Consider the following 24912-nt stretch of genomic DNA (forward strand, 5'->3'; position numbering starts at 1 on the left):
AAAGGTAGGTAAAACACAATGTTTATGAAGCAGGCAGTATCCTTAGAAATTGAAACTGCATCATCTCCAGCTGTAAGCAAGGATGAACCAGGCAGGTGTTTTCTCCTCGACACAATTTTTTTAACGAGGGGAACGCTTTCAGTTTTGTTTTAGAGTTCCCAGTTCTAGCTAAGATATTTAAGAGAAAAGAAAGAAAAATGTAATTAATAGTTGGAATTTGGACAATATTTCAAGGAAAAAAATCCCTAAAACGAGCAGAATGTCTAAAGAACAAGAAGAGCTGTCAAAGTGAGATTTATTTACCTCAGCCCTGAGCTGCTGCTGCTCCATTGCAATGACTGATGCCTGGGGGCTGGTGGACATGCTCTCCTCGGGCTCCTTAAACCCTGGCGAGTTGCCCACATCTCCACTGACGAAGCTGACGACGTTTTCAATCAAGGTGTGAACTCCCAGGGAGCGGGAGAGGTCGAAGTCGGGCTCCAGGAAGGAGCAGGAGGGCGTGCACAGCCAGTCCCTGCCCTGCTTCAGCCGCACCCACGACTCGCTCAGGGATTCCAGCTGCCCGTGAATTGTCCCTAAAGACACACACGAGGAAGGCTCTCAGTCCCCACTCACCAGGTAACACATTCTGGCAGTAGGTGAAGGCTGAACTGCTGCTATTTACGGGTGGAAAATGAATATTCGTGTTAATTACACCATGCATTAAGCAACTCAGAGCGAAACACTCGATTTCAATTTACAGCAATTTCCCTAAAGAAAAGGCTGTATTTCTCTTCAGTGTTAAGCAGTATTGCAGCATGGGGCCAAGTGAGAGAACAAAAAAAAGGCAGAAGCCACTCAAACTGCTCAGCTTAAAGCTAGAACACTGAATAAAATGCTCTGCAGCTCAACGACAATATAGTAAAGAAAAGATTTGCTACAACAGAAATTATGCACTGGGATATTCATTTTAAGGTCTAGCCATAGAGCAAGAGTAGTTTTGGTTTTAATCAAGCCACTGTATTTCAAAGTTTGAAAAAAGCAATGTTATTTTGGATGAAATATTCACAGAAATCAGGATTGCAGATGGAACAGCAAGTATTTTAGACTAAGACAGAACTTTGACTCAAGAGAGAGAAATGTATATTAAATACTATCCACAGCAAGTGTTAGATCTGTATATTTGTCAGCTGGCAATTTCCAAGTCTATTTTCCAGTATTTCCTCTGTCCTTACACTGAAACTTCACCATCACTAACAAATGGTCTGCAGATGAGCCCCAGCCATCAGTCTGCAGCACTGGCACCCATTTACACCACAGGCTGCACCTCATTTCCAAAAGAACTCTGCTGGAACTCAAACTCTGGCACCAGTGAGGGCCACGTCACTCAGGTCATAAGTCCATCAGCAGGTAAACAATTTACAGCAGTGCTTTATTTTTGTAAATGCTCTTTTGGCCAACTTGGACCTCTGCAAGGTGTCCCAAGGGGGCAGACCCTGCTCAGAAGAACTTCCCATCTGTAGAGATAAGTAGTGTAAGAAGACCTTGGTGGAAACCTGATCTGTGTTTGAAGTCACTTTGAAATTTTAGCTTGGATTATCTTTAACAATCTGCAAATAATTTTTAAATGTGAATCTGTTCACCTATCTTATGCACCATGAGTTTCAGATAAAATCTGGGGAATCACGACCCATTCACAGGGCTTGTACAAATCTGTATCACTTCGGGGTTTAAAAATCTTCCTGCAGGGTCTCAGCCTCAAACATTATTAAAAAACAGGAAAAAGTCACCCAGATTCCCAACAATCCATCTGCTCAAAGCTTTCTTCCCTCAGAGCAAGGCTGAGTTCCAGTGGCAGATGGAACTGGATCCTCATTTGTGGAGCTCCTGTCTGCCTGCAGCAGCTGCTCAGGGGCACAAGGACAGACAGACACACAGCTCAGGACAGCTCTCCTGGTAACCATTTACCTCATTTCTGTCCTGAAGGAAAGGCAAAATGCTGTTATTCTGCCAACGAGCCTGCACCTGCAGCTCACGATTTGCACCTCCACACAACTTACAAATTCAAAATACTGGGAAATCGTGCTTGTCTTTTGTAAACTCGGTGGTAAATCCCCACTTATTTAAATTGTCGGGGCTGTGAATTGGGAAAAAGCATTCACATGCCATTTCCTTTTCTGTAAACAGTGTTTCTGTGCATTTACAAGGTATCCCTTACACTCACTGCTGAACAGTTGCAATGGCTTCAGAAAGAACCATCACATGCTTGGGTCAGACAACCTATTGGACAAAAACATACAGCCTCAAATTTAGTTGGGATAAGGCAAAAGTTAAGCTTAAACACTACTTTTCAAAGTGTAATCTAACTTCCTAATCTCTGCTGCTTTATGTAACACAGCAACAACACCTGGTTTACAGAGAACCACCTATTTTGTCAATGAAAAACTATGACAAAAATTTACAGAAATTCTGTTACTCAGTTTTATAATTTACCCCTGGCAGCAGCATTTAAAACAACAGCAAAGACAGATACAACCTTACCCTAATTTTAACATGAATTCTCAGAGTAGTTGTTTTAAAATCTAAGTTATATGGGGAAGTGAGAGGTGAGAAACACAAGATAAATGACACAGCCCAGGGCCAAAGCATTTGGAAAGGCACAAACAGCAACTCCAGTGTCCTAAATCAGAAGCTAAAGGAGACCTTTCAAGGAGAACATCAGAAGAAGATTTAGTTTTGATGGTCAACAGATCTGGTAAGAAAGAACCCCCACTGTGTATGAATAAAAACCTAAATTATTTCAGGTTTGAAATAAGATTAGATCTTAGCTAACCATTTTAATATGAAATGCAGGAATGTTTAAATGTAAGACCGGTTTAAAATTGTTTCAAATGTGGAGAAAGTCCAACAATTAGGAGATACAGATTAAATGTAAGACAATAGAAGTTATAACTGAAAGTGTTTAAACACAAAGACATCAGAAATCAAAGGCCATACTTCAGAATTAAAAACATTTCAGAGACAGAGCACGTAGATCTAAAACAGTCTTTTTTTTTTCTCTTGAAGATGTCAAATTATCAACAGAGAAATCAAATGTATGGCTGCAAATTGGAGCTGAGCTTGATTCTGTGCAACATCCACCACACAGAACTGATTGCAGTGCAGCACTTCCCAAGCCTCTACAATCACACGGCCAGAGCTGTGCAGAGGAAGAAACTTGAAAGCTTACAGTGAAAACAAACAAACAAAAAAGTTGACTTGTCCTTATAAAGCCAGCCTGTAATAATGAGTTTTCTACATGAATGTGGCACAGTTGCAGAAAACAAAAAATATGTGGGGGAAGCTTTAGAGACAAAAAAATAAACATGCCATCGGTTACTTGCTTGAAGCTCTTCTTTTTTCTGGGGCTCAACTGGCCAAAAAGGAGTAAATACACTACACCACACAAGAATCAGAAGACAAAAGCAGACATTTGAAACAGAAGGTAACACACTCAGAAATCTCATCCTCATATTACTTTTAGACTTCAAAGATCAGTCTCATCTCAATCAGTACAACAATACACCAAGTATGTGGAAAAAAAAATACTTACTCTTGTTTTGAATTAGTGGTGCCTGAGATAACAGGCTTGCTAAATTCTCCACCTTCTTGTCAAGGAAGCAAAAGTAATCCCCTAACACAGCTGTATCACCCACCAAGAGGTGTGTAAATCCCCTGCTCCAACACCACCTGCCCTCTGTCAGACTCAGAGCTCATTACTGCAGGTAACGAGGAAAGTAAAATCATCCCAGTTTAATCTGGATTTCATTTCAGCTGCTGCTTTTTTTGGAGTCACGCTGTGCCAGTGACAGGGGACAGCGGCACAAGCACACTGCAATTCCCTGAATTCGGATGATGGAACCATGATTTCACTGCAGCCCTCCCTGCACAGCCTCCCACAGGTACTGCACAGAACAGGCACCACATCTGGGGGCACCCCCTGGGGCTGGAGAATTGGAAGAGATTAATCTAAGGAATGAAAAATAAAAATACAAAGGGAAAACAATGTCTTCATCCCTCACTGCAGAATCACTGAGAAGGACTTTTTCTGTTGTTATGGAAGGAAAAGGTTGCTGATTCAGAAATAACTAAATACCAAGGGACAAGAAACTCAAAGGATCCTCAGGCTGGAGTAGGAATATCCCAGTCCTATTTCTGAATAGACAGGAAGAATGAAGGCAATTTAAATAAAGGCTGGACTGAGTGGCTGAGATGTCAATTGGATAAAAAGAGAATGCTTTTCCTTCCATACTCATCTGCAAGAGCACAGGGACTGACAGGATTAGCAGTTTTCTATACTGCAACTGATGAAAAGCACCAGCTTTCACAGCCCAAAAATCAGGTTATAACCAACAGTGAGATTCAATCAGCAAGGAAATGTGACCTGAACTGTGAGCCATGAGCTGCTGCACTCCACAGACACAAGTTCTAAAATAAGCCAACCCACTCCAGGGGGAATTGCTGTCCTGCCTGTAACAAATCAACCACTCACCAATACCCTGTCATTTTGACTGATTTGCAAGGATCAAACACTGCATGGAGTGCAGCTGAGGATAAAGCAGCCCCACAAAACCTCAGCTGCAAATGTGTGTGGCCACAGCCCTGTGACATTTAGTGTGGTCACATTCTAGTACATTTGTTGAGAAGAGATGGGAGGGACCTCACACCCATAGAGGAAAGCAATTTTTTGAGTCAAAATTCTCTTTCAAACAGTACAGTCTACAGGGAAAAAGCAGTGGTGATAGAAGGAAAAAAAAACTTGCTTTCCAACTGGTTCTGCTTGTCACTTCCTGCAGCTTATGCAGACACCATGAAGAGAACAAATATCCTCAAGGGCTGCTGCAAACTTGAGTAAAGGATTATTTTAAAAACCACACGTAAAAGGAAATGTGATCAAATATTTTAAATAATAAACTCAGCAGAAAGAAATGAGAAGTGGTCCCCTTGTTTTTATTGTGAGGCTCCACTGGTTCTTTCCCCCCAAACGCTGCCAGCTCTCCAGTCAATCCAACAAAAACTGGACAAGTTCAGCTACAAGTCCCTTAAAGCAGCACTGGTTACTGCTGCTGTTCTGTAGGATTGAAATTAATTGCAATTTGAGAAGAGTTTCCCACATGCACTCCTGTTGTGATGCATGCCTGTCCTCTGCACTCAAAATAGACACAGATTTCAGCAGCTATATGACAAGTTTCCTTCCTCTCCTCGTCATTTAGAGGGCCACAAAATCTTCCACGTCCTCCATTCCAAAGCAGATCAGATGTAGGAGTACAAGGTACAATCATAAATATGGAAAGAACATGTCAAAAAAAACCCCAAACCTAAAAATAAAAATATGCTGCCTGTTTCTCATGAAAATATCTGTTGGTTGCTTCAGGGCAATCTGACTTTGGTGGCATTTAAAAATCCACCTGGAGAACACCTTGAGAAACAATGCTGGAGTCTTCTGAGGGTCATTTCTTGCCATAAACAGGAAACTGGGCTTTTTCATCACCCCCATTTTGAACAAATGTAGCAAATTCAAATGCAGATGAAGTCTTTAATTCTTTCTGCCAGCAAGTGGGGATGGAGGACAGCTGAATGTGAAGCTGCTGTGAGAATCCACATTTCTCCTGCTCCTCAAACTGAGGCAGCAGGGAGCACAAACATCCCCCTCATCATTCCCAGCACATCACGAGGATGGAGATATAACTGAAGGAGTTATTTATATACATATATAACTGCACCATCCCCACACCTCAGTGTGCTGGGCAGGTCACAAGGGGGGACAACCCCAACTGGCTGGGAGCTGCACCCTCACCAAACACCAGGATGTGCTCCCAGTTGCCAAAACCAGACCAAAAAACTCTGAGTGCCACGGGACTGTAAATAAATCTCCCAGAGCCAGAACAGTTACATGTTGTCACAATGTTCAGTCTGCAAATGAGCCACTTGAGGTTCTTTAGGTTCTGGACAGATCAGCTGCATTCCCCCATTTTTCCTCACTGGTTCAGACCCAGGGCAGAATCTTCTGCTGTAAGAAGAGTTTATTAATAAAGTCTCCTCTTGCATTATTCCCCATTTCCTGAGGCTTGTGACCAGCAGCTGAGGAACTATAATCCATAAATTATACCTGTATCCAAGATCTAGCCCAAGATCATGTCCTGAATTACTTCAGGACCCAGGAAATGAAGTGCAGAGTTCTACATCAGATCAATGGCAAAGCTAAAAATGTTGGTTTCAGAGATTGACAGAGGCCCTTCTGATAGATCTCCCAATGTTGACAATGCCATGACACATCTGCAGTCACACTGCAAACAGCTCTACAACATTTCTTTACTGGTTCAGCTGTTTCAATTGATTATGCAAGCACAAGGAATTCCCTTCCACATTATTTAAATGCTAAATCCAATGGGTGCTGCCACTGATAATCTGGTTTACAGTTCCAGAAGACTTCAAAAAGCAAGCACCTCTGAGTGCTCTGCTTAATGATGAAGCCTTTTAAACAAGAATTCTTACATGATCTAATGGTATTGGGCCTTCTGTTATTAAGGCATAACATAATCTAATTCCTGTTTACATCTTCCCATGGTTTTTACAGGTCCAACAGACCCTTAAGTTGTGATTGTCACAGATTCTGCATCATCCAGACCGAAGTGGGACTTTTGGTCTCAGTGTAAACAAACACCCTCTGCTCCCTCCAAACCTTGTACCAAGAAGCTCACTGAGACTCCCCAGTGTGAAGCAGCAACACAAAGCAGTACAAAAGCAAAAAATCTGAATTATACTGCAGCAATAAAAGTAGTGGTTGCTTGGTTCTGTAGGTGTGCTGGTGTTGAAAGTGGTATTTTCTGAATGAGTTCTCCTCGTTCAAGCCCATTTCATGGTAAAAGTTCATTGTTAGCACAAGTTCCACGTGACCACCTCTGCCAGTTTTTTATTCCTGAAGTCACACGAGTGAAAACAAAATGAAAGCTCCTAATTCACTTAACTTCCCAGAAATCCTCACTTCTTCAGAAAGTCACAATTCTAGATACTAAAATAAGGAGTTATAACCTAGGAAATACTAAAGCCAAGTCACAAAGCAACAAACAGTAGGTAACAATTCTTTTACATGTTATTTTTATATACTCAGTTTTAGCATCTGTTATGCAATTATCAGCTGCATGTAACTGCAAACACACTTTAAATTCAGAAACACCAACATTTATCTGGTCAATATGCACGAGGTAAACAAGGAAACTTACCCCTCTTTCTGTGCGATGCTGCCAAATCCAAATCAACATTTCGTCTTCCACTCTACATTAAAAGATGAATAAAAGCCTCGTTTCTTTAGGTGAACACATCTGGTACATGATATCTGAGTATTTAACTTTCATCCCTCACCCATAAAAGTGAGAAAGTTAGCAGAGCTATAATAATTTCAGTTGGTTTTTTACCACCAGTACTTTCTCTTCAAAAAGCTGCACTGATCTACTGAAACACAGCCCTAAACAAATGTTTAGGATGTGCTTTCCAGCCACAAGGAAATGCTGGTTTACTCACCAGTGAATAACCTTCCTCATCTGATTCTGGCTGAGACAAATCGGACTCACTCCTTGATTTAATCAGTCTGTAGCTCGAGCTGGCGTGGATGGAGCGACTTTCTGCTGTCAGGCTTTCACTCCTGCTCCAGGGCACACACATTTACGTGCACACACACACAGAGAAAACACTGATATTAGACAAAAGGCAGAGCTGATAGCCAAGTTTAGCAGGTACCACAGTTGTGTTTGGGAGCAGACTCTCCCAGAACATCACAAGATCACACTGAGGAGGCCAAAAGTGGTCTGATGGTTTTGGTTACGCTTCTAAAATTAGTAAATTTGGTTACTTCTTCACAGCCTGAGCGGTCAGCTGAACTGAGGGTGCCCTCAGGGAGGGATCTCTAGTGCCTTGGGGAGTATTACAGAGTATAACACACACTCTGAGCTGAGAGCACAGGAAAACAAACACAGAGGAAGTGGGTGACAAAGCACTGGACTTATTAAAAAGCCACCCATGAAACGCATCCTAAAGTTGACATGCTGGAGATGAAAGGCACTTTGACAATGGCACAGGCAGCCACCCATGCTTTAGGGACTAGATCTCCAAAAAGAGGCAAAAAGAATAAAAGGGTACTGAATATATAAATCCTCCTCTACACTCCCCATCAGTACCTTAATTTAAAACACCCAACAAGAGTTTCTGTACACTAGAAGCAAAAGTAGACTCAGACAAGTAACATCACCTACACAATCCCTGTGCTATATTCTACTTGAAACATTAAGATTGCCAGAATAAAAGTTTAAGTGAGTCAAGTTTAGAATAAAACTGTGTTACCAAGAATATCTCTGGTTACAAAATTTAAAGTAGGTGATGTAGTACTTATAGTATTTAAATTAAACATTTCTTCCCATTCATTGAGCAGCCTGGCTTCAGTGTTTTTTCTCCTAGACCTAACACTAGTGTCTTACTCATGTCAGTGTTAGGAATACTTCTAAAAATCAATCATGAACAACACTTTTATCATAACAGGCTTTGAAACTTCTGTTTTAAACATATACTACAATTTTTTTGACACTACTATATAGGACACCGGTAAGGCTCAAGAAAACCCAAATATGGCAGCAAACAAATCCAAACACAAATTACAGGAAAAATAAATACTTTTTCCAAGTACCTCATGATAATCTGAACACCTGATCATCTGAACTATTCACCACTAAGCCCAGCTTTGAATCTTAAACACAAAATAAAACTCTCAAGTTTTAGTTAACGTGGACCAAGAAAACCGAGCAAACCCACAAGATTCTCAAGATCCTCAAGAGCTGAGTGAGGTTGCTCTGAGCAAAAACTCCCTTCTCAAACGATTGTGAGTTGAACTCCTCTGAGGAAAGCTGAGCTGTTCCATCAGTGAGGGGAGCAGAGCCCACCTGGTCATGATGCCGATGCCGTCGGGGGTGGCCGGGGGCGGCTGCTGCGAGTGCCCGTCCTCCCGGCGCCTCTGCAGCTCCTCCAGCACGGGGCTCACCCCCAGGATCAACAGGGCACACCTGTGGATCACCGAGTTGCAGGCAGCGGTGTAAACATCCTGGCCTTCCGTCAGGTCTGTGCTGATCCTCCTTTCCTGCTGAGACTGAGGGGGTGGATCATCAAGTCTAGTCCCTGGCCCAGTGCTCATCCTATCCCGCTCCCGACTGCGAGCTACTTCACGGGCTGATAGGAAACATTGAAATATTTCTGTAACATGCAACACAAAAAGAAGGTCTTAACTTCTAGACAAAGCTACAGAGGATAAAAAAAATATTCATCTACATCTTGGGCCAAAAGCTGCCCAAGCTACAAAGCACAACTGATATTTTTCCAACAGCGAAAGAATACGTTAATGCTACAGTGCCATCAAAGAAGTCATGCAAACAGGTTAAATGAAGCATTTACACAGTGTTCATTTTCAAATGAAGAGGACAATGCACTTTGACAGAACACCAAACACTCTTTCAGTGTCTTACAGCAACCCAACTCCTGTTTGGATGGCATCAAAGAGAGAGAGATTATTTCATGTTTGCCTTTTAGCAGACCTATAAAAGTAATGCTTCTGTAAATCTGTATTTCAGACTCCAGTGTATCTCCAAGTCAACACTGAAACAGTTCCAGGCTTTTATCAGCTTTGGGTAGCACAGTGAAGATCTTATCAAAATTCTTAGTCTTCACTTCACTGAATTCTGCTGAGGGGCCAAATTCCTCTAAAGAAGCTGTGTGGGAAACCTCCTCATCTCTGTCCAAAGACCTTAAGTTCTCTTAGACTTAAAAAATTTAATTTTAAAGATTCAATTCCCTTTTGGAAAGGCAGAGGTGAACTTAAACACTTCCTTCATTGGTATCCACAGTTAGAAGCAGCAAGGACACCATCTGAACTCTGTATGTCATGGATCAGCTTCCTTGGGAGGTCCAGTGAAATAATCATCATCTTCCTACTTATTTGTGCATGTTATTTTGCACATCCCAGAAAACTAAAGGGGTAACAACATTTTGGTCTGTGAGGTCCCAAATTCTAACTGTCAGCAAAGCAGGGGGTGAGAGTAGGGGCTGGGAGGAGACAAACATTCCAACAGCATCCAGAGGAACAGGACTTGGAAAAGGAAAACAAAATTATGCATCTATGGAAAATATCTCAAGTCAGCCAATTTTGTTTTTTAAGCTACATCCACTGCACAGAAAATTTCCCAGTGCTGTCCTTGGGAATGCTGAGTCACCACAGAGAAAACCAGCCCAGTGTGACTGGAAAAATTAAGGATTAACCATCCCACTGAGCCAGATTACAAATCCAAATCAGTACAGTAACAGTTTGCAAGGTTTACCTTTTCCAAGCTGTCTTCTGAAGAATTAAACGAGATTTTTAGAAAACCCGTCAGAAAGTATTGCAAACAGTGCCACAAATACCAAACTCTGACTGAGATACTCAAAGACAGAAGTGAATTCCCACTCAGTCAGCCCTGCTATCAACAGCAGTTTTGTTTCCAAACTTCAGAATAATAACATTATCCTTCAAAGCTCACTAGAAAAAACAACAACCCACACAAACACAGCAAAGGTTCTATATATAAATGCTGATGAAAACTTGAAAATCTACTGGCCAGAACTTCAGAGCAAACAATTTATTAGTTATTAGTCTTGCAGACAGTGCAGATAAGAAGTGTCAGTACATGCCAGATGCCCTGGGAATGGCCCACAAAGGCAGTGCACTTGCCCAGGATTCCCATTCCCTTGCATCTGAAGACTTCCCTGCATCAATAAAAGCACCACACCATTTTATAAAAATAAACTTCTCACAATATTTACACAGAAAAATATCTCATCATTTTTAAACTCATTTCTTGACTTTGCCTCAAAGAGAAAAGGACATTATTGACACACAGAACCAGTACTTACTACCAGCTGTCATAACTTCATGTTCTCTTTCCTCCTCCTCATCTTCTTGCTCTGGGTGTCCTTCCTCTCTGTCCCGTTCTGCCTGCTCCTCCATCTCTGCTTCCTCATCGATTGTGCGAGTAAAGGAATGTTCTTGAGCATCGACATCAGCAGATTCTTGGTTATCCAGCATCTTGATGGAAAAAACCACAAATCACAGAGGGAAAAATTCTCACCGAAATGCAAGATGAGTGTAAAAGGACACAGGCATTGAGTGAGGGGTTTTTCCTGTCAAAAAGGTAATTTGGATACGCTGTGAATAAACAATATCAGCTGTTTACATTCAAGGCTCTACGTCAGCTGGAAAATTTAATTTTCCTTTAGTAACCCTTACTCAGATGATTTACATGAAAATGTCTCCTTGCAATGCTTACTTAGAGTCTACTGTCAAACCCTGACACTTCAGCATCAAAGCCTTTGGAGACTCATCCTGTTGAATCAGAAAAATTACTCCCTTAAAAAGAACATGAATACGATAAAACTTACTTTGATGGATAAGATCGTTCCTTAAAGTGACAGCAAATATGTTACCATTTTTATCCTTAACAGTTCTGCATTTGCAGTGCTTTTCCTCCCTTTTATTTCCATGGAATTACCAGATTTACATCCCAAGATAAAAGATTAGCATATGAGGTGCACAGGAAGTTTAATGGGCTTAGAACTTGAATGTCAATTTTTTTTCTGATTGAGTAGATATAGTTGAGTTGATGCTTTGCTGCTGCAAATGCAAACCAGACACTTTTCCCCCACAGTGTTAAATCTGAAACAACAAATCTCCTGCAGGTCTCAGATTTGCTGTGCTGCATCTGCACAGTAACTGGGAGGAATTCTGGGAGTCACAGAACTTACTGCACACACCCAATGCTTTCAGAGCATTTTAATTAATTTAATTAAAATTAGGCAACATATGCACGTGGCTTTAAAGAGCATCACCAGTGCTTTTACAATATAGCCAAAAAGCCCATTAATTTTCATGTCACCTCGGAATTTGGTTGGTTAAAAATATCTGGCTTTAAAATCCTCTCAGAGAAACCTGAATCCTGCTTTAAGGAGTACTCTGTAATGCCCATCAGGCCCCAGCCCTGAGTAGTTCCATGAACATTTCCATCCTCAAATGCCATGATCCACAGGCTGCCACGGTGCAATGGCAGATGTTCATGCAGGTCCCAGCACAGCAATGCCAGGACTAAGCCCATGAAATGTTTCATTTCATGCCCATTTTCATTTGAAAACTCCGGCAAGTTTTCAACAAGACACAATGAAAATCCCAGCAGCAGATACTAAACCAACATTATGTCATATTTTCTGAATACCCAGCAGAGCCTGAAGAACTGCAAGGACATTTCCAGTTGTCCTTACCCATCTGTCTCTTGAGGATGACCTGGTCTGGATGAGTTCCATGTTCTTGCAGGCGAGCAAACGGCTGCGAACCTTGTACACGCAGCGGTAAACTTCTGCCAGGGCCTTGCCAGGCTGGTACCTGCCAGCCAGAAACAAGAAACAATCACACAAACTGCCTTTCCACAACTCAACTCAACTTTTAAAGCAGCTTTAAGTGACTTGCCTGCTCTCCCCACAAGCTTGGTTAAGTAAACTCGTGTGCTTCAGAAGAGCTGCAAGAACAAATCTGGACACGGTGTCGAGGAGCGATTCGTTACTTAAAGTTGCAGTGTCCCAATCTGAAAACGGAAAGGATTCATCAGAACTGGCTGTTTCCAACAAACAAAGGTACTTTTGGTGACATCATAAAAAAATCTTCACTCTTTTAAATCCTTCAGTTTAGCAGAAGCTTCAGTGCTTAAGGAATGCTGAGCATCAGTCACTCACACATCACTTCAGACCAGCGTGGGTTTGGCTGCTCAAGGTCCCTCAGTCTGATGGCCGAGGGTGGGCACACCAAGTGCCACCAGAGAGCAGAAACCAGGGTGCAACCTGGCTTTCAACTAACAACAGCAAACTGGAGCTGTTCTCTTCTGGGCCACAAATTCCTCTGGATTTTGTTTAGAAATAAACTCATAGTTGAAACTTTCTGCTCTGTTACACGTGTTTGAAACCACATTCCAGCATCATTCCACAGTTCTGCTTATGATGGGAAAGCCTTATCCCCAGCAGGAAGGCCAACTGCTCAAGCTTCAGCACAAACTTCACTGCTAATATTACCAAGAGACACTTTCAGGTTTTGGAATGAAGGTTGATCCAGTATTTTCAGGAACTGACCTCCTAATTTCAAAAGAACTTTTCCCCATTTTAATATTATTTTCATAATGGTTCTTTTTACTCTACCACAAAATAGCCAAACTGCCAAGCAAACCTCCATAAAAACCCATCATTTTGCACAGGGGGAAAAAAAAATACTGTCCCACTTCCTTATAAGTATCTTCAGAATATCTTTTTTTATTGATATTACCTATGAATCCTTGCAAACTGCTGTAGAAATGACAAAAACTCACCTGGCCACAGACAGTTTATCTAACACACCTGCTCCTCAGCCAGTTTGCATTGTGAACAGAGCAGAACCTCATCAACTTCTCCAGAGCCCATTTCCACAGCCAAAATTACACATCTCAGCCCATTCCCCTCAGATTTGCAAAGATAACCAGCAGGTTTTTCACTGGGATTCTCCAACAGAACCCTCTGGGTTGCTCTCAACAGGCACTCAAGACCACTCGCTGTTTTTTTCATCCCTGCTCAGCTTGGCCAGAGCTACAGAAAATGATCTGTGGGTGCTGCAGAGCTACAGCACAACCACAATGTTTAGTGGATTTCATCAGAAGGAACCTGGAAAGCTTGAGCAGGAGCCCAGGTTTTAGGCTGGAAGCATGAAGAACTATTAACACTGGAAGGGCAGCCTCCCAGAGACTTGACAAACAAAGGGTGACTTACCCCTGCTCTCCATTCCTAACATATTTTACAAGTTACTCTGCCTTCCCCTCCCCATTAATTTTCCTTTTTAATTGCTAGTTTTACCCTGCTCTACTCAGAAAACAGAAAAACCAACAACTGAGGAAGCAAACAAGAATTCTTCTTACCAGTTCAGAGGGAAAAACAACACTGAACTACACGTTTGGCAAACACTGAAATCCACGTCAAAAGTAAGAGAAACAGCAGCAGAGAGATGGTGGAACGTGACAATAAATCACCTTTCCTTTTGTAGAATTAAAAACTGTTGCCAAAGAAAACCCAGGATTGTGCTAGGAGTGTAGCTGAGGCAGGCCATACATGTAATATGCTTTTAACACACACAAACACACATTTTCAACCTTACCTTTACTGACAGCATAGTCTTGCATACTGATCCAGAGGCTCCTTGCTGGCTCTTTTGTACAGCCCAAGGCCAAGTCAACATAAACTGTAATTTCAGGTCTCAGTTTATAGTCAAAGGGTTTCTGCTCCTCATTTCCAGACAGGGCCACTTCTAACAGGGAGCTCATGCATTTGTCTGCCAGAAGGGGAATACCCAAGAAATTAAACTCTGCACATTTTGAGGATTATTTACATGCACCTAAGAGTGCATGTAAACACTCTAGTAACACTTAGTTAAAAAAAAGATTTTAAAATATCAAGACATCTCATTGTAAACGAATTTACATTAGACAGGGAAGTGACTTAAGAGTTACAATTTACATAAAACCTACAGAGATTTAGAAACATTCTCCAACTCCCCTGCAATAGCATAAATCTGCATCATTAATTCCACCTGAACTGCACAGCTTGCAGTCACTGCCTGGACCCATTTCAAAGCACCCTGGCTTGTAAATAAGTCTTGAAGTCTACTCAGAACCAGAGGGGATGGGGACAGAGATGTGAATCAAGGAAGAGGCCACAAAGAAGCAGAAGCAAGGGCACTGTTCAGATAGGAAGGGATGACTGGAATATTAGCACTGAGTTGTTACCAATTCTGGGAGATCATAAAGACTGAAGTTTGTTATTAATAGTATTGTTTCTAATGAATAAAAAATTCACTTTGCAAGTAGAATGTAAGATAACATTTTCCAATAATTAATATGAAAAACTGAGGCCCTGGTATGTCTGTTAAGTGCTGCTGACCATCTAAGAGTAAAATGTTTAAAGTTAACTCAGTGAAGTCTGTGTTATTTCACTGAGAATTGCAGATTTTTTCTTCCTTAAGCATTTCCAAGACCCTTTGTAAACTGAACCATACCCTTAAACATCCATTTTGCCACTTTTTGTACCACTCTACGAACACACCACAACGCTGAAAGGCAACCCCTGAGTGCCCAGACCCGTTCAAACCTCCCCAGACGTTTCCAGCGGATCACAAACACTGTGAGACACCTGCATTTCCATTTACCTAAATGAGGAATGTCCATTTCCACCCCGTCACTGAAGAGGGGGGTTTTGAGCCAGTAGGCTGTGTCCTGTTCCTCAGGGGACACTGGAGGGCCCTGGAGCATCCCCCCCAGGCACCTCCCGATGAGCAAGGCCACCGTCCTCTCCAGGTCGACGAGCCACACCCAGGACTGGGCGGGCTGGGGCAGGGGCACCCCCGCAGGATCGATCAGCTCAGGGCCACCTGCAAGGATTCCTTGGTAAAATCAGTCACTCTGACCTTACAAACAACTCCAAAATCAGCAAAGTGAACAGGTCTTGTTCTTATCTCCCTGTTAGTGGCAGATTAGCCCCTCAGGCAGCTGAAGGAACAGCAGGTTCCAGTCCCCACTGGACGTGGTAACTACAGCAGCAGCACAGGCCTGGTGGTGTCACCATTCCAGCACAGCTGCTCACCAAGGAAAGGCTCCTTCCAACTCTGCCCAAGAGTATTTTGTCCCACACACACTTCTTTCTGTTCTGATAAACATGGACAGATACAGGAAACAGCTGGAAACTGCCCTCAGTTAAAGCAGAAGCAGCATTTCACAGCAAGGGCTATTAACACATTTAGCAAATGGAAAGGAAGATGCAGCAAGACACACACTTTAAATAAAAAAAGCCACCTTAAAAGGGAAAGTTAAACCAACCACTACAAAAAGGTGCCATTCTCTATTTTTCAGGTTAAAAGCAGGTTATTACACTTACCATGAAGAGGCCACTGCAGTTCCTGATCCTCCAGCAGGGCTGCAGCAGGCAGCAGTCTGTTGAGACGATCTAAAGGTGGCAGCAGATCCAGCAGGTAACTCAGCAAAGGCCGGGCCACTGACACGGGCAGCAGCAGCAGGGAGTTGACAATCTGGGAGAGCATACTGCCAGCAGCTGACACGTAAATCACATCTGCAGGGGGCAAAGTAAAGCTGGATTACAGTTACACAGTAATATTCCAAGCACAACAGGGCCATTCAACAAGCCCAAGAACTGCATCAAATACCTCAGCTTTCTCAAAGTGACTCCACAGCACACGTGGAATTGATGGGTTTAGCAATTATTCATCTATCTGGTATTTTACTAACACGCTTGTCAGTGATCACAAAACCAGCACTTTTTAGAAGAGAAATCCAGAACTAACAAAACTGCCTCTGTGAATTATTGTTTCAATGTCTTCTCCATGCTGTATTTTCCCTGTGTGTCAAATGCTGTTATCAAAAACATCAACCAGATGCTACCCCTGACCTCCTCCTTTGGGGGACGCTTGGGATGTCCACTTTATGCAGATACAGGAAAACCAAGCTATTTTACTATTCAAATCTAAGCTTACAGAGCCATCAATAGTGATTTTTCCACGAACATTTACCTCTCAGTTTTTCCCCAACGCTACCATTCCAAGAGCTTTCCTTCAGCAGGGTTGCAGAACGGGAATAGATATCTGTGGCGTGAGGCAACAAAAGCTGGAGGTGTTTGTGGAGCAGAGCCACGCTGCTGGAATTCTGGAAGGAAAAAAAACCAACATAAGAATGATCCTGTAAATATATTTAAAGGGTTATTTAAATTAAGTTTAGCTTTCAAATGCTCCGATTTACAACAGGAACCTCACAACATTCCGGTGCTTATGATGATAACAATAAGGACACTCACCTCACTGACACTGTTGATGTGGCAATAAGCCAGCAGCTGTTTCTGCAGGGAACATAAAAGCTCATGAAGATGAGCAGGTTGGCTGTTTTCCGATGATGATGTACCCAGTAAAAATTTATCACTGTTTTTTTCCAGTTCTCCAAAGGCTTGGTCCTATTAAGAAAAAAAGGAGGGGGAGAGAAAAAGAACATTTAACCCTGCTTCAAATGCCATGAAACCTGATAATCATCTCAAAAAGAAACTTTTTTTAGTCTTTATTATGTGCCAGTGGATCATGGGATAACCACACCTAAAATTACACTTGTTTAGAAGGTCACAGTAGTGATTGTGATGGCTGTCAAGAGAACACTTCTCTTATAAAAAGGTTTCTTTCACAGGCAGCAATGTTTTTATTCAACTCCCCACGGCTAATTGGGTGAAAAAAGCCCCTCCCTCCCCTGGCCCCCAGATCCCAGTATGTTAAAATAAGTAATAATCTTTAAGATCTGTTGGGGGCTGATGCATGAGATGTTCTGTCAGGTAATAAGCATAAGGTAATAACCCTGGTGAAGTTAATTAGACAGATTCATGCTCCTGGTGTCTGCCTATTGTTCCCTGGTGGCTGAGATTACACTGACTAAAAACATCCTGTGTTACATTCTATCTGCCAAAAAATTTGAAGCCAAAGCTGGAGCAGTAAAATAGTCTGATATGAAGACATAAGTCATCTTAAACAATAAATACCACTATAATAACATGAGAACTATATTGTTAGAGATGATGAACTGATTTTAGGCCACTTCAGGACAAAATACATGTTGCAGTTCTACTTTGGGTAAACAAAAAGAGCACCGTTTTCTTGAGATGGAGAAAAACAAGTTAACCCTTCTAAGCATCCAAAATTCGCCCTCATTTTAAAAATAAATCAACAAACTACAAGGCCTGTACATACTGTATAAAATCCCAAGTTTCTCAGCAGAGTCTTCATGAGGATCTCAGCCAGGTGAGTGTCGGGGTGGCTGCTCTGCACAGCGTAGGTTTGCTCGGAGAGGTTTCCGTAGCTGACGCACAGCGAGGAGCTCTCGCTGCTGTCCGAGGGGGAGCTGTAGCCCAGCAGGGAGGCCACGTGGGTGTGATCCTGCAAGCTTGTCAGAATGATGTCCAGCTGCATTCTCTACAGGAACATGTTTACAGGCACAAAAAACACTCTTTGGTAATGAGGACAGAAAAAGGAGCTAAGCAACAAAAAGGATCAGAGTTACAATGAAAATGTTGTAATGGGACACAGAATAAGCTGCAGGACTGCACCAAAAACTCCAGGGTTTCCTGCAGGTTTGTAGTATTGGAGAACAGATAAATATATCAATTAGATGACCATAGCCAGTAAAATCTGAGATTAAGAGGGAGATATCAGACACTGGACTAAATGTTTTCTCCAATTTATTGGAGCTGATTATTTGGGGATTGGTGGGGGACACATCATTTTTCTAGGCTGTACACAGGAGAAAGGGTAAAAAGCAGAACAAGCACACAGGAGACCAAGAGAGGTGGCAGATGCAGAGACAAAGACCTTCACCTTCAGTGCAGCTCCCTCCTGCTGCTGGTTCTGATGCTGCAAAACCTAAACCTGCTCTACCCTAGTAATTGTCAGGGGGTTCAGTTTGTACCAATACTCATCTTCACCAACCTCTAGAAAATTAGAATCAGAAGATTCTATTTCAGAGTTTCAGTATCAAGTGTGAGCCAGTCTCTTCCTCAGTGTATAAAATACAGGATTTGACCAGGATCCTGTGTGCACAGAACTGAACAGTACTTTTGGTCATTTTTTCATCTGAGCCTACTGCTGAAGCTTCAGTTCCTACTGCCCTCAAGGACAGGAAAGATGTTCCTTGAATATCTTTTCCTCCATTTGTAGGATACTGGGCAAGCATCCTAACCTGCATTAATTCCTGGTTTTTTGCATTCAAGAAAGAAAAAGACAAAAGGAACATTGCAGTCATCTTTGCAAAGGAGGCAGAAATCCATGCAGGGAAAGCATTATACAAGTATTCTTCCCAGGAAATAATTTTCTGTTTCTAAGACACGTTAAATCCAAATGGTTAAACCCAAATTGCAAAACTCTTTATACCAGTCTGGATATGCTGACACAGCACTTTCTAAGCTGTCTGCAGCCAGCATTCACCTGAGAAAACATGCAGTGCTCCCTGGACTCTGGTTTAGCCAGGCTGCCCCCAGGTTTTGTTAGGCTGGGCTTTGCTCTGCACCTCGCCAGGAATGTGCTGGCACTCTGAGAACAAGGCTCTCACCTCAGCTCACAATGTTCCAGCAGAACAAGCCAAAGCAAACCACAGCTGCTCTCAAAGCCTGGCATATTTTTACCTGACCTTACCTGTCCTTTTGATAAGCTCTCCCATCTATCAGGGCCTTGGGGGAGAAGGGAATGGAGCAATTCCATTCTCTCTCGCAGTGGAGGAAGCAGCATAGTTGCTCCTACTGACAGAGTCTCGATTACAACCTAAAATTAGAGCAGCAGAAAATCCTTCTTCAGTGGGGGAGGGGGAGATAATCAACTCACCTGTATCTTTCAAAAACACAGTACATCACCCATGATACACCCCAGAACATCTTGCTTAATTTCATTTAACACCAGAGCTCTATCTCACAAGAGCACACTAATTTTTCCTGCTGTGATGCAAAGACATGCAGGGCATTGAAGAAGTGAAAGGAGAGCAACAAAAGCTGCTGTTTGCTGTAAGGGTACATCTCAGGAGAGTTACTCAACTGAGTTAATTACTCAATCCACAACACTGACATTTTAGGCTCCTTATCACAAGGAAGACTAATTTAAAAGTTACAAAATAAAGCAGCTTTTTGAAATCCTTCTGCAAACATTCTCCTCTGCTTTCAGATCATTAAACAGTTTTTACCTTTCATGAATAAAACCACTAAGTCAGACTCGTGTTTATCAAAATTGCCAACTGCTGCAAGTCAGATATATCTCTAATTGCACAAAGAAAGAGAAGAAGAGAGTACAATTTTCACAGGCAAACAACAAAGCATGACTTACTTCCTGAATTTCATCAGGGACAGAGGAGTCCATCAGCCTGAACAGGAGGTTTCGGAGAGGCCCGGCCTGGCGACCCAGAATGCTGGTGGCAACACCCCCAGCCAGGGCAAGTGCAAGGTGATTAGAAAGCAGCTTCAGACACAATTTCAGAAAATTGTGGTGTTCCCTGGCAAAAGAAATACATCCTTGTTAATCTCTCTTATCACTTCGCAGTGCTTTTAACTCTCCTGTGATATTTTGTGCCAGAGAAGGTTAAGTAAATTACTTTAGAAAAGCAGTCCCGTGAATCAGAAGGTAAAACCATCCAAAAATACACAAAGAGTAAAATGTATTATTCATAGAGAAAAAATAACTTTTAAGAAGTAAGAAATGTAATCTTCTCTCAGAAGGTTTAGGAGCACAAAAATTGGGTTGAAAACAAAAGGTCAGGATATTAATTTCTAGTCTTTGTAAAAAACTTCTGAAAAACGGTTAAAAGGAGTAAGAACTGACAAAGCAGAAATAGTAAATGCATTTCAGCTCCATAGAAAAACGTGTTTCAAAGGAAAACTCTGAAATAGAGCCTTTAATTCAGTGCATAATGAGAATAAACTCCAGACAAAAAGACCCTGCTACATTTGGGGCACTGCAGAGCTCCTGAAGGAGCAAGGAAATCAGACTTAAGCTTGTTAAAGAACAGACAAAGCGAGACCAAGTCAAGCACCACTGCTGTAAAGAAAACTAAAACCAGTACAAGAATCTGCAACAAGCACAGGGGGTGTGTACCTTGAGGAGGGAAAAGGAAGAGGGGGGATTTCACTGTTGATTTTGTCACAGTAGTGCTCGAGGAAGGAGCGGAGATGAGAGAAGGTGCTTTCCTCCAGGTCCACGCAGTAGGGTCTGTGCCACGCCACGACCTGCCTGCAGTCACAACCAGAGATCATTCTCTGCAAATCCTCCCCTGCTTCAACACTTCACATTTCCAGCAGGTTCAACACACACTGAGCCAGTTTGTTTCTTAGAACAACCCAACACGACTGTGGTAGATTAACTTTCCCGACCCTCGGGGGTGTTTTCTGCTGTCAAACTGTTTACAAACAAACCCTCTAAAGAACAGAAACACCTACAATGCCATGAAGATGAAGCCATCTGTATTTCACCTGACTGGTGCAAAGGCTGCCCAGTACTCACAGAGCTGGTTTTAGAACAAATGTCAGATTGTGGAGACTTTGACACAATGCAGGGAGAGCTCAGAAGGAGCAGTGCCACTCAGTACTATCTGAGTCTCACTATTTTCTGAATTGACAGCTCCTGTGAAAACAGGGCATTTGAAATTCTTCTTGAGTTATCTTCCAAATATTAAGCTTTTCTATTCCTTTGTGTGAGTTTATATATAAAACTACACTGGTTCACTTCAATTCCTTGCTCGTGTCTTTGGTGTAACAAAGTATTATTTCACTTATTGTACATTTAATAACCAAACTGTTTATTTAGGCACCTGGTTTCAGTGTAGGTTAACAGGTAACCATAAAGAAATTCTTTAATATGTTTAAATCCACCTCAGCAGTTTGTCTGAACTTGCCCTTTCCCAAAGTCTCCTGCTCAGAGCACTCCTTGTTACACTGCAGGAAACCTCCAGAGCCATAAAAAGTCCCTTCAGAAGCAAAAATAAACACTGAGTTGTTTCACCTCCCACTGCCTAACTCCTCACAATTTTAGTAAACAGAGGTCTAACAGCAGGTAAGAAATCTTCATACACAAAGAACTAATATGCAGATTCTTGGTGCTGATATATTTTCACTTGCAATATGCAACAGTTGGAGGAGAGGGAAGAGGAGAGTAGGGAGGGAAGACTCTCCAGTCCAAAACACTCCAAGCAGAACACCTGAACACGTGGTGTGGTTAACACCTTCAGGGAGCAGTCAAATGTATCCCAAAGTGACCTGCACAAAAAGCAAACGATACCTGTCCCCAGTGTCACCGTTACCTGTCCCTTGGAAGAGCTGTCCAGGCAAGGCTATGGGAAGTTCCTGCTGAGATCTGCTGAATTGCAACTCCATCTAAACCACTCACTTTCTTCGGTTTAGTGATGGGCCCAGTGGAGTTTCCCTGACCACACTGCCCCATGGAATTGTTACCCCAAGCATAGACTTCATTATCTACAAACAGAGCAGAAAACAAAACCTGAGATCCACCTGCTTTTGATCGAGGGGAGGATTCTGTATTTTCTACACCTTCTGGTTTTTACCATGAGAGAGTGCCAAGCAGTGACTGTCCCCAATGGAGATGTCGACTATCCTGGTGGCAGCCAGCTCCTCCACCAGTTTGGGTCTGAGCGCAGTCGCCTCCGAGGAGCCGCAGCCCAGGCAGGCCCCGCAGCCCCACGCGTACACCTGGAGAGAGCAACACAGCACACCCTAAACTGGGCTTCCTGGGGACAGGATCCACCACCCCCAGCACGGGGATCCACAACAGGGATCCACCGCCCCCGGCACAGGGATCCACCACCCCTGGCACGGGGATCCACCACCACCACTCCCAGCACGGGGATCCACCAGCCCCCGGTACGGGGATCCCACCCCCGCATGGGATCCCGGACCCACCGCCCTCAGGGGCACAGGGTTCCACTGCCCCCAGCACAGGGATCTGTCACTCCTGGCACGGGGATCCGCCACTCCCAGCATGGGGATCCGCCACTCCCAGCATGGGGATCCGCCACTCCCAGCATGGGGATCTGCCACTCCCAGTACAGGGATCCACCACCCCCGGCACGGGGATCCACAGGGATCCACCACACCTGGCACGGGGATCCACAGGGATCCACCATCTCCACCTGGCACGGGGCACAGTGATCCACCACCCCTGGGGGCACAGGGATCCACCATCCCCGGCATGGCACCTGCACAGCAACTGCAGGCAGGCCCTCCACACAGCACAAGCATGGATTTCCTATCCCGTGCCTGCCTCCCCCCAGCACTGGGATGACATGGTGATTTACCACCCCAGTATTTATCTCCAAGCTCTCCTGAGATTTTTTAGATTAGAAATAAAGCTTTCAGTTAACACCTATATTCTAAAATACACATACATTTAAAAAAACCCTATTAAATCACCCAATCACCTGAGTTGGTTCATGTATTAAAAATTACAAGCATTTCACTGCTTTTTGTTTCCTGGATCCAATTTGATTTTTCCACTGGTGGTTTTTATTAACCTAAAAATAATACATTTTCTGTGGCTAAGCAAGGATCTTGAAGTGTATTTTCACGTGGCTCTTCAGCACATTTTGAATTACTCCAGCACATTCATAACCTCAAACTCTAATCAAGAACTTCACTGTCATTAAAGTACTAGTTGAACATCTTCTCAACAGTCAAAACAATAAAAGCTGAAAGAATGTGAACTCACAGCAGCTTCACCAACTCTGATATTTGGAGTGACACCTGGTTTTTTGCCTACCTGCCCCGTCGATGTCAAGGCAAGCGAGGATTGGCTCCCAGCACAGACCTTCCGAATGAACATTCCTTGCAAGGCTTCTATAACTTTAGGCTTGTACACCCTGTTGGTATCACCATGACCAAGTTTGCCTACAAAAGGAGGAAACACAACTGTAAGGTATTTTCCACGGATAAGCAGCAATTAAAAGTTCCCCAAAAAGAATTCTTTTGGGATTTCTAAAAATGTCAGAGTGGATTTTTAAAATTCAAACCTATTACAGTTTTTACAAAACCTTTCCTCTTTGGATTACAGTCTTAAGGGAATACATATTTGTTACAGTGTATTTTAAAATTGAACTATTAATCCCAGGCAGTTAAAATGCAACAGTTTCTAGGATGTGAAGAGCTACTGTCATACCATGAGTGAATTCATTTCAAAGTTATCAGCACAGCATTTACATTTGAACTGTTCAGGCCTTCACGGAGCTTTCTGCTCTGTGAAACCCCTCCCCTCCCACAATCCTTTTCAAAACTCCACAATCTTGCAGTCAAACTTCAAACATTATGTTTAGATGTTACAAGAATCCTTTTCTTGTACAGCCACCAAACAAAACCCAGACCCAAAGCGCAAGGAGCGCTGAAACTCTGAGGCGGGTGGAACAACCCGAAAATTACAACCCAAACGGCACTTTCACCTACCATTGTCTCCTCCTCCAAATGACCACACTGTTCTGCCATCTTTGGACAGAGCTATGGTGTGTGAACTGCCACAGGAAACCTCTCCCACGTTGCTGATGTCTTTCACCAGAGTGGGAATGTTGCGGCTGTTGCTGTCACCGTGACCTGTGGCGGACAAGAAAAAACGTGACTTTTCTTTCTGTGAAGCTTCGAGTTCTATTTGTCTTTTGCAATCAATAAGATTCTGCAAATCCCACGTGTGTTCTGTGCTCATCACAAATGGTAATTTCTGCCCACTTTTTGGGGAAGGTTCCCAGTCAGGTTTGGAAGCCACCTGTGGTAAAGGTGCCACTGAATCCCAGGGCTGTTTTCTAGCTCGCTGAAAAGAAATATAAGGAATTATCAGTACAAGTGGCTTTGACAGTGGTTGATTAAGCAGCTGCACCTCCTCACAGTGGGCAGCAGGTCTCCTGAGCAGCAAGGGCAAGCTGCAATAAGGGCACAGTGTCACCACTGCACAGTCAAATCACAGCAGCACCACAGCTGGCTGGGGACACTCACAGCTCCAACTGGGCCCTTCTGCAGCAACCAAACATCACAGCATCTCCTACCCCAGAAAAAATTCCATCTCTAAGAAACTCCAGAAATTGTGTAGATATGGGAGAAAAATGGAGAAGAGGGGGAAAAGAACAGCCCATCCAAAACTGATTAAATATCAACGACTTACAAATTAACGTCACCTTTTAGCTGCGCACTGGAAGTCACCACTCCGAGACCCCCAAAGCACACCAGAACTCCATGTTAGCCACATTTCCCACCAAA

General features: G+C 42.9%; 1 protein-coding gene across 11 annotated transcripts in view; it reads right to left on the minus strand.

Annotated features, from left to right (window-relative positions):
* Positions 1-24912, minus strand: part of HERC1 (HECT and RLD domain containing E3 ubiquitin protein ligase family member 1) — an 88531-nt gene that overhangs the window by 45490 nt on the left and 18129 nt on the right. For 7 of the 11 annotated variants that reach the window (XM_050309131.1, XM_050309125.1, XM_050309128.1 and 4 more), the window contains exons 7-27: positions 24112-24255; positions 23435-23562; positions 22224-22368; positions 21963-22134; positions 20762-20896; positions 19997-20162; positions 19319-19444; positions 17882-18103; positions 16951-17103; positions 16670-16802; positions 16021-16212; positions 15296-15517; positions 14249-14422; positions 12548-12662; positions 12343-12463; positions 10945-11116; positions 8949-9255; positions 7540-7660; positions 7242-7293; positions 3349-3414; positions 304-575 (exon numbers count right to left, since the gene is read on the minus strand). In XM_050309131.1, coding sequence (XP_050165088.1) covers positions 304-575; positions 3349-3414; positions 7242-7293; positions 7540-7660; positions 8949-9255; positions 10945-11116; positions 12343-12463; positions 12548-12662; positions 14249-14422; positions 15296-15517; positions 16021-16212; positions 16670-16802; positions 16951-17103; positions 17882-18103; positions 19319-19444; positions 19997-20162; positions 20762-20896; positions 21963-22134; positions 22224-22368; positions 23435-23562; positions 24112-24255 — 3338 coding nt within the window. The remainder of the gene's footprint in view (positions 1-303; positions 576-3348; positions 3415-7241; positions 7294-7539; positions 7661-8948; positions 9256-10944; positions 11117-12342; positions 12464-12547; positions 12663-14248; positions 14423-15295; positions 15518-16020; positions 16213-16669; positions 16803-16950; positions 17104-17881; positions 18104-19318; positions 19445-19996; positions 20163-20761; positions 20897-21962; positions 22135-22223; positions 22369-23434; positions 23563-24111; positions 24256-24912) is intronic. The other 4 variants (XM_050309135.1, XM_050309134.1, XM_050309132.1 and 1 more) reach the window with 2 other exon arrangements.

This window comes from Myiozetetes cayanensis, unplaced genomic scaffold (genome assembly GCF_022539395.1).
Source record: "Myiozetetes cayanensis isolate MyiCay16 unplaced genomic scaffold, myiCay2020 scf14, whole genome shotgun sequence".
NCBI classification, from domain to species: domain Eukaryota; kingdom Metazoa; phylum Chordata; class Aves; order Passeriformes; family Tyrannidae; genus Myiozetetes; species Myiozetetes cayanensis.